We start from the raw sequence: 10303 nt of genomic DNA, 5'->3' as shown, positions 1-10303 counted from the left end.
ATCACGATCCAGCAGTTTTCATGGTCACTTTTTTCCCAGTGCCGGCCCCACAAATTCCCAGATTCATTCAGCTCAATTTCACAACCTGCCTTTGTGTTTTTGTGGGTTCTCTCTCACTCCCTTTTTCTGTTTTAAATCAATTTCACAGGGGATTAGAAGGGGAGGATTTGCAGTTGGGAAACTGAAACTAAACATCACATCAGGATCTGATGGAGTCGCCTAATTCATCTTAAACTGAGTATCTTCAGATTTTGAACATGGAAGGAAAAAGCACCGTTCACAGTGGGGAGACACCGTACACGTGTTCTGTGTGTGGACGAGGCTTCAGCCGATCATCTGACCTGACGGAGCATAAATGCAGTCACAATGGAGAGAAACCATGGAAATGTGGGGACTGTGGGAAGAGATTCAAATCCCCATTGGAACTGGGAACTCATTGGTGCACTCACACTGGGGAGAAACCATTCACTTGCTCTGAGCGTGGGAAGGGATTCACTCAATTAGCCAACCTCATGGGACAACAGCGAGTTAACACAGATGAGAGACCTTTTAAATGCCCACAGTGTGAGACATGCTTCAAAAGTTCTGTGGAACTAAAGTCCCATCAACGTGTTCACACTGATGAGAGACCGTTCAGGTGCTCTCACTGTGGGACTGCGTTTAGACGATCATCTGAACTCATCGCACACCAGCGAGTCCACACTGGAGAGAGACCGTTCACCTGTTCCAGGTGTGGGAAGGGATTCACTCAGTCATCCAGGCTGCTGCTGCACCAGAGAGTTCACACTGGAGAGAGGCCATTCACCTGTTCCGAATGTGGGAAGGGATTCATTCAGTCCTCCAACCTGCTGCTGCACCAGAGAGTTCACACTGCAGAGAGGCCATTTACCTGCTCCGAATGTGGGAAGGGATTCAGTCAGTCATCCGGCCTGCTGAGACACCAGAGAGTTCACACTGGAGAGAGGCCATTTACCTGCTTCGAATGTGGGAAGGGATTCAGTCAGTCATCCGACCTGCTGCTGCACCAGAGAGTTCACACTGGAGAGAGGCCATTTACCTGCTCTGAATGTGGGAAGGGATTCAGTTGGTCATCCAACCGGCTAAGACACCAGAGAATTCACACTGGAGAGAGGCCATTTACCTGCTCCGAATGCGGGAAGGGATTCAGTCAGTCATCCAGCCTGCTGAGACACCAGAGAGTTCACACCGGAGAGAGGCCATTTACCTGCTCCGAATGTGGGAAGGGATTCAGTCGGTCATCCCACCGGCTGAGACACCAGCAAGTTCACAAGTAACTGTCGTGATGGGACTTTGCTCTTAATAACATTCAGGACTGAAGTATGTTCATTATAGTGTGTTTCTGTAGACACTAATAAACTCCAGCCCACTTCGATAAAAGTCAAATAAATCAGCATTGTGTTAAACACAATGCGTTGAACCTTTTTACTATTTTTAACAAGTTAGTACCTTTTTGATGTTAGTAAACTCCAGCCCAGTTACAAATTCTGTATAAAATTGGAATAAATCAGCTTTGTGATGAACAGTTGAGTCGTTTTGATATTTCTAGCACCAGTTAGTTCCTTTTGAAGGGCTCTCCCTCTCCCCTGTCTCCTCCATCCTCACCTCCAGCAACAAGTGTGAGGAGCTCACGGAGCTTCTTTGTCACTAAGATTGAGACAATCTGATCAGCTGCCTCTGCTGCTTCCCTCCCTTTCCCTAGCCCACCGGGATAAACTATCTCTAAAGATCCCCCTTGTCCGAGCCTGAACTCGTGATTAAATGACAAAGGGGATGATGGTGCAAGGCAGCATTGGGTTATAATGAGACAAGGAAATAAACTAATGGGACAAGTGGAGAAACAACAGACAGGCCCAGAGGAGGCATAAATGGTAAAAGAAGAACCATTAGCAGCACCTACTGTCAGAAAAAATGGGAGCAGTGGTTATGATCTGAAATTGTCAAAATGAATGTTGAGTGCAGAAGGATGTAAAGTGTCCAATGAAAGATGGGCTGCTGTTCCTCGAGCTTCCATTGAGCTTCATTGGAACAGTGCAGGAGGCCGAGGTCAGAGTGGGAGTGGGTGGAGAATAAACTGGTAAATGACCAGAACCTCAGGAACACACTTGGAGACTGAAAGGTGATGTTCCACAAAGCAGTTACCCAAATGGGATTTAATCTCCTCAATGTAGAGAAAACCGCGCTGTGGTCAGTGAATCGACAATACTGAATAGCAAGAAGTACCAGTCAATCACTGTGCCCCTTGGAAAGTGTTTGGGGCCCTGGAATGTGGGAAGGGAGGAGGTGGACGGGTGCTGCTGCATCTGCTGTGCTTGAATGGAAATGATTCACAGTGATGTTCATAAGAACAGAAGAAATAGGAGCAGGGTTGGACCAAAAGGCCCCTTGAGCCTGCTCCACCATTAAATGTTCTTCCAGCTCAACTCCACTTTCCCATCCTATCACCATATCCCTTAGTGCCCAAATATTTATGGATTTCCATCTTGAACATATCAAGATGGAGAACAACAGACTCAGTGCAACTATTAATCTGGGAAATGCACAAACAAGGTGCATGTGAATTACAAATTCACCTCTTCACTGCTTGGTAATCATGTTAAATGAGCTTTACACTGGCCCCATGATGGAATCTAGTCATTCTCTGACAGGTATTCTTAATGGTATAATTAGCAAATTTAGAATGAAAAATACCCTCCGCTTCACTGTAAGGCTGAGAGACAACTTTGTAATTGATTCATAATGTCACAGACCAGCTCATTAGATCTGCTCATTTCATCTAATCTTATTTTATGCTAATGGGAGAATGGCTGAAACAGGGGATGGTGAATAACAGCTTAAAACCACAGTCCGCTCTCCCACTGCCATAATGATCCTTACAACATACAGGAATTTGGGACAATGTGACTTTGATGCTCAGATTAGCTCTGTCTCCATATTATAGGAAGGAGTGAATCACTGGGGATGGTGCAAAAAAGATTTACTGGAATGATGCCAGAATTGGAAAATGTGTCAAATTCACAAAGATTTAACAGATTGAAAAGTTTTTCTCTGGAAAAGAAAGTGAGGGATGACTTGACTAAGGCCTTTAAGATAATGAAAGGGGTTGACAAGGTAGACAAGTGGAAGAGTTTTCCACTTGTAGATGGTTGAGAATAAATATACATTAGTCATCAATAAATCTAATGCACAATTCATATGCAACTTCTTCAATCAGAGATAAAAGCAGAAAATCATGGAAATACTCAGCACATCCAGAAGAATCTGTGAATTGAGAAATAGAGCTAAGTTTTCAAGTCTGCTCACTGATGCAATGCAGTTCTGATGGAAAGTCACAGCCCTGAAATTTAAATACATCTTTCACTCTCCACAGACACTGCCAGATCTGCTGAAAATTCCAATATTTTGTTTTTTTTTATTGCAGATTTACACCACCACCTTGCTCTAACTGTGGTTGAGAATATACGGCTCATTCTCAGAAGGGTTTGAGATCCCAGTGTGAGCTGAACACTTATGTTGCAAAATCACACCATGAAATCACACCAGCTGAATGTGGAAATGGATTCACCTCGTTATTCCATTTTCTGACACAGCAGCACAGTCATACCTGTGGGAGACCATTCAGATACCTCATGTGTGCAACCCTTTGCTCACTGCCCACTAACTAACACTCCAGTTTTAGAAGGTCAAAGGATTAGATCCACAATTGCTACATTCCAACTGACAAGACAGAGTTTCAGTCGTCAGAATATGGGGAGAAAAGTCACTTGTCTGCGCCACTGCTGAGACTCCAGTGAGTTCAGATCTAACTGTCAGGGTTTGATCTGTTGTTAATCACACCCAGGACAGAACTATGGTGGATGGGCCGTGCACTATGGTTGCCATATCAATATTAATAATTTTATATATTGGCCCTATGGCGCCAATCATCATCGGATCATAAAACATAATTATCTTATCAGAAAAGGCCTTTCAATGGCGGTATGTTTACCCAGGATTCAGAGGGGGGCAGAATGTGCTGTATGCTCACGTCAGGCGATCCTCGCGCAGGCGCAGTAGCTGACAGTGACTGGTACATGCGCATTGCGATCTCTGATTGGAGCATGCGCAGTACCATGTGTACCTGGAGCTGGTCGAAGACGCTGAGAAATGGCGAACACAGGCGAGTAAAAGGAGCCGGTCAGTGGGGAGGGATGGAAGCGGCGGAGTGGGCGGGGAGGCTTCATGAAGACCCTGTGAAGGTCTGAAATCTTGAATAAGAAGCTACCGGTCCTGCGGTTACACCGAATGGAGAGGAGACAATTCTGACCCGCGTCTCCTCTCGGAGACAGGCCCGAGTTAACAACCGCCATCTTCACAGGGGCAATGTGCAGCAGGGCGCATGCGCGGCCATCCTGGTCCAGGTAGCAGGAGGAGAGGATATTGTGAATTTCTATCCTGGACTGACAGGGATGGATTTTGGAAACTCCTTTTCCAGGGGGTTAGAATGGGAGGATTTACACACAGCAAACTCAAACCAAGAGAAATCTTTGTCTCTTCTCAATTTCTATCTTGGACTGACGGTTAGTGTTTTTGTAAATTTCTGATACTGGATCTTAGAAGTGGAGGGTTGACAGATGGGAAACTCAAATCAGACATCAATTCAGATCTGGCAGAGTCACTCGATTCGTGAAGACCTGAATATCATCGGCCTTTAAATCTGGAAGGTAAACAGTTTGCCTGTCTGTCTGTGGGCAAAGGTTACTTGTAGGAGAAAGAATAATTAACTGGGGAAAGCCAACTTCAATGGGTTGAGAATGGATCTGACCCAGTAAAGTGGAATCAAAGGTCGGCAGGAGAAACTGTAATTGAGGAATGGGCTGCCTTAAAGAGGAAATAGATCAGACATAGTAATGACATATTCTTACAAATGAGGAAGGTGTGGCTAACCTATCCACAGCTCACTAAATAAGAGAAGAGATTAAGATGAAGATGAATAAATCTGCTAACAGAGATATCAGGTGGCTAATACAACCGAGAGACAGGATAAAGAAAGAATATTCAGAGAGAAATTGGAAAAAGAAAGTAAGAGAAGCAAAGAGAGAGTATGAGAAGAGACTGGCAGCTAACATGGAAGGAAATCAAAACGCTTTCTCTGGCTGATACCTAGTAACAGGCCGGTAAAAGGAGAAAGGGGCTGATTAGGGATTTAAAAAAAGGTGATTTACCCATTGGGACAGGGGGCATGGATGAGGTATAAATGAATATTTGGCATCTGTCTTTACCAAAGAGGATGATGCTGCACAGGTCATGGTTAAAGAGGAGGTAGTTCAAACACTTGTGGTGTTTAATATTGATAAGGAGAAGGTATTATATAGGCTGTCTGATAAAGTTGACAAGGCACCAGGATTGGATGAGATGTATCCAAGGATACTGAGGGAATTCAGAGTGGAAATTGTGGAGGCGCTGACCATATTATTCCAATCTTCTTCAGACCCATGAGTGGTGACAGAGGACAGGAGAATTGCAAATCATACACCTTTGTTCAAAAAGGGTGTAATGATCAGCCCAGCAACTACCAGACCAGTCAGTTTAGCCTTGGGAGTGATAATTCTGGACAAAATTATTAGTCAATTAAGTAATTGTGGGCTAATTTAGGAAAGCCAGCACAAGTTTGCTAAGGGAAAATCATGTTAAATTAACTTGCTTAAGGTTTTTCAAGAGTTAACAGTGTGGTTGATGATGGTAATGCTGTTAATGTGGTGTACATGGTCTTCCAAATGGCATTAGGTAAAGTGCCACATAACAGACTTGTGAGCAAAGTTATAGCTCATAGAACAAAATGGGCAGCAGCAACATGGGTACAAAATTAACTGAGTGACAGGAAACAGAGAGTAATGATTTTTCAGAATGGAGGAAGGTTGAAAGTGGATTTCCCCAGGAGTCAGTGTTAGGACTCCTGCTCCTATGACCTAGACTTAGTGTTCAGGCACAGTTTTGAAATTTATGGGCACAGACTGTGTAGAAGGTCCTTTCTCTGGTGGACCTTAGTGAACCAGTTGAGTTTTTGTGACAATCCAGCATCTTTCGTGATCACTTTTTCCTCGTGCCGGCCCCACAAATTCCCAGATTCATTCAGCTCAGTTTCACAACCTGCCTTTGTGTTTTTGTGGGTTCTCCCTCACTCCCTTTTTCCGTTTTAAATCAATTCCACAGGGTATTAGAAGGAGAGGATTTGCAGTCAGGAAACTGAAACCAAACATCACATCAGGATCTGGTGGAGTTGCACAGTTTATCGTAGCCTGTATATCATCGGATTTTGAACATGGAAGGAAAAAGCACCGTTCACAGTGGGGAGAAACTGTACACGTGTTGTGTGTGTGGACGAGGCTTCAGCCAATCATCTAATCTGGCAGGACATAAATGCAGTCCCAACAGGGAGAAACCGTGGAAGTGTGGGGACTGGGGGAAGGGATTCAATTGAATGGAAAGACATCGGTGCAGTCAAACAGCAGAGAGACCGTTCATCTGCTCCGAGTGTGGGAAGGGATTCACTCGTTCATCCTACCTACTGAAACACCAGCGAGTTCACACTGACGAGAGACCTTTTAAATGCCCAGACTGCAGGAAGTACTTCAAAAGCTCCTGGGAACTGATGTCCCATCAATGTGTTCACACTGATGAGAGACTGTTCAGCTGCTCTTACTGTGGGGCAGGGTTCAGGCGATCATCTCATCTGACTGTGCACCAACGAATTCATACTGGGGAGAAGCCATTTATCTGTTCCAAGTGTGGGAAGGGATTCACTCAGTCATCCAACCTGCTGAGACACCAGCATGGTCACACAGCAGGGAGGCATTTCACCTGTTCAGAATGTGGGAAGGGATTCACTGATTCATCCCATCTGTTGACGCACCAGCGAGTGCACAGTGGGGAGAGACCTTTTCAATGTCCAGACTGCGGGAAGTGCTATAAAAGTTCCGGGGACCTGGTGTCCCATCAACGTGTTCACACTGACGAGAGACCGTTCAGGTGCTCTCACTGTGGCACTGGGTTCAGGCGATCAGCTAATCTTATTTCACACCAGTGAGTTCACACTGGAGAGAGGCCTTTCACCTGCTCTGTGTGTGGGAAGGGATTTACTCATTCATCCAACCTCCTGAAACACCAGCGAGTTCACACTGGGGAGCGACCGTTCACCTGCTTTGAGTGTGGGAAAGGATTCACTCAGTCATCCAACCTGCTGAGACACCAGCAGGTTCACGAGTAACTACAGTGATTGAGTTTTGCAACTGAACCATGTTTCACTGGGGTCTGTTTCTGCTGATGTTAGTAAACTCCAGCCCAATTATAGGTGTTAATGTTCTGGATAAAAATAAAATCATTAGGCTTTCAATTAAATAGATGATGTTGAATCTTTTTACTATCCCTAAGACATTAGTTCCTTTCGAAGGGCTCTCCTTCTCCCCTGTCTCCTCCATCCTCACCTCCAGCAACAAGTGTGAGGAGCTCATGGAGTTTCTTTGTCACTAAGATTGAGACAATCCGATCAGCTGCCTCTGCTGCTTTCTTCCCTTCCACTAGCCCATCGGGACAAACTTTCTCTAAAGACCCCCCATGTCAGAGCTCTGAACCCACATCTTTCTCCAGTTTCTCTCCCATCTCCCCTTCCTGCCCTCTCAGAGCTCACTTTGTCCATGAGACCCACCTCCTGCTCCATCGACCCTATTCCCGCTAAACTGCTGATCACCCAATTTCCCCATGTTCACTGATATTAACGGCTCTCTCTCTCCTGGTACTGCCCATCTCTCCTTCAAATCTGCCATCATCACCTGTCCTCAATAAAACCAACACTTGACCCCACTATCCTATTAAACCCCCGCTCCAGCTCCCACCTCCTTTCGCTCTCCAAAGTCCTGATCACCTCCGAAACCCATGCTCACATTTCCCAGAACTCCATGTTTAAATCCCTCCAATAAGATCTCTGTCCCTGTCACGGTATCGAAACAGCTCTTTCCAAAGTCACCAATGACACCCGATGTGAATGTGACAAAGGAAAACTCCCTCATTGTCCTTCTCGGCCTGTCCGCAGCCTCTAACAACGTGGACCAAACCGTCCTCCTCCAATGCCTCTGCACTGGTGGCCAGCTGGGTGGGACATGATGAAACAATGTACAAACTATTCAAGGGCTGACTGACTTCAAGAAATAACTGGACAAACTGGGAATGTCACCGTTACAACAAGGAGAGTCCGTGGTTTCAGTGAATGAACCGACAGAAGGGTGTTGTGGAGAATCTAAAACACTCGACATGAGTCAGCTGTGTGATGGAAAAGCAACATTAACGACAAATATGGGGATACAGGAGAGCCCCAAAGACATCTCATCGATACAAGTTTCTCCCGTACGTTTGGAGTATTTTGTAGACATTACGGCATTGATCATGATTACAGAATGAACCGTGTGCCCTTGTTTATAATTTCGATCCTGTACGTTCATGCCTATGTAGAAATGGTCTGCACCCATACCTGGTTCCTCTGTTATTCCCCTCCCACCCCACACCACAAGTGCACTTCCTCTGACCTCCTCGACTTTCTAGCTCCTTCTCACTGTCTCCCTTTCCATCAAAAATCAGCAAATTCTTTAAAAAAATCAATGTAAAAATAATGTCTAACCTTGTAATCCCGACATTAGCAAGAAGTCCCCTTATGTCTCCGTTAGACATCTGTCCATTCGACACTACCCTAATCCTTCTGTAAATTAATCATGTCAGTCAGACTAAGCAGAATTATTAGCTTGAATCATCTGTGTGTTAATGACGCATTCCCCCCTTTCAAGGTTTAGGACAGGTTAGGAAGAAGGTTCATATTGTCATCATTCAGAACAACCCAGATTACAAAGGAACATCTGATCTCAAAGACGTGTGGTACATGTAGTACATGTGGAGGGGGTGTGCTGACTCAGGTTTAACATCACATTAAAATCTGGAACTCAGATGGGGATATGGATTTGTGTTTGGTGGGAAGATCTGGATCAGTTTATTACTCCAGGAAGTCTGAAGATCAGAGGGACAGTATTTCAGAACTGATTCCTGTGATCGCAGCAATCCCACTGCTGTCTATGAAAAAGACCGATGGAAATATTTAAAATGGAAACCATAGGCGTGTTGGAGGATGTTGTACACAAGGAATTTGTGAACTATCTGAGGATAATAATGAGGAGAAAGGAATGGATCTGGAAAGCAGCAGACACTTCATGTTGCTCCAGGAGAAGTGGGGCCTGGTTGTATAGGTGTCAGGTTTTACACAGCAAACAGTCAGCCTGTGGTTTCACCCTGGATGAAGGATCTCCGAATCGTACCATTCACATCACTGGATGGGATTCTCAGGAGCCATGTTGTCTGCTTGGAGAGGAAGGTTTGTGTTATAGCTAATGAGAAGCAGTACAGACAACCACACACAGAGACCCACACATACATTCTCTGTCTGTCTCACACACACTCAGACATCCTCTCCACACCCACACACATTTACACACACTTCCACACTCAGGGACACACCCGCACTCATACAAACAGATACATGAGGACACATCCTGTCCTATCAGGTGGACAACACCGACCAAAGTGACTAATACTGGGGATAAAGTATTGGTGCCTGTGAAGAACACTGTTTTTGGCACATTCAAGTCAACATCATCCTCCATAGCCTGTGAGCGGTTTTGACCATCCAATCTCACCCCTTTCTTTGAACATTAAATCTATATTGAACAACATCTGGGACAGAGGCTACAACACAATTAGAACAATGAGCTATCTATTGCCAGCTTTGGTGACAGTGGGAGGTAGTGTAAATTTCAGAACAACATCCTGGATAATTACAGCCTCTAATTTCCTCTTGAAATGACTTAAAATGTCAATTCCTCTCATGTTGATGGTCTGTTTGATGAGAGAATTCTGAGACAGGTCACATAGGGAAAGAATATAATGTTGTTCGACTCAGTATCCAATATTCCCCTGAGTTTGTTCATTGCTGTCCCAATGTCTTGAGACATGTTCCTATGTTCAAAAGGAACTATTTTGTGTCAGCAATATTAAAAAAGACTCAATACACCATGTGTTTAACACAAATCTGATTGTTATCCAGAATATAAACCCTATAACTGGGCTGGAGTTTATTAACATCAGCAGAAACAGACTCCAGTGAACATGGTTCAGACCTGGATGAGATTGACAGCAAAATCCAATCACTTGTTAATTGTGAACTCGCTGGTGTCTCAGCAGGTTCGCAGCTGAATGAATCCCTTCCCAC

At 44.7% G+C, this 10303-nt stretch overlaps 1 protein-coding gene across 1 annotated transcript in view; it reads left to right on the top strand.

Annotated features, from left to right (window-relative positions):
- Nucleotides 1–257: 257 nt before the first annotated feature.
- The window catches only part of LOC144698565 (uncharacterized), a 160266-nt gene continuing 150220 nt past the window's right edge, over nucleotides 258–10303 (top strand). Inside the window, exons 1-3 of the mRNA XM_078570495.1 lie at nucleotides 258–435; nucleotides 688–880; nucleotides 6598–7000. Coding sequence (XP_078426621.1) covers nucleotides 258–435; nucleotides 688–880; nucleotides 6598–7000 — 774 coding nt within the window. The remainder of the gene's footprint in view (nucleotides 436–687; nucleotides 881–6597; nucleotides 7001–10303) is intronic.

Source organism: Cetorhinus maximus, chromosome 23 (assembly GCF_964194155.1).
Source record: "Cetorhinus maximus chromosome 23, sCetMax3.hap1.1, whole genome shotgun sequence".
NCBI lineage: Eukaryota > Metazoa > Chordata > Chondrichthyes > Lamniformes > Cetorhinidae > Cetorhinus > Cetorhinus maximus.
The sequence above is the reverse complement of the archived record's forward strand: the minus strand, read 5'-3'. Positions and strand labels throughout refer to the sequence as shown.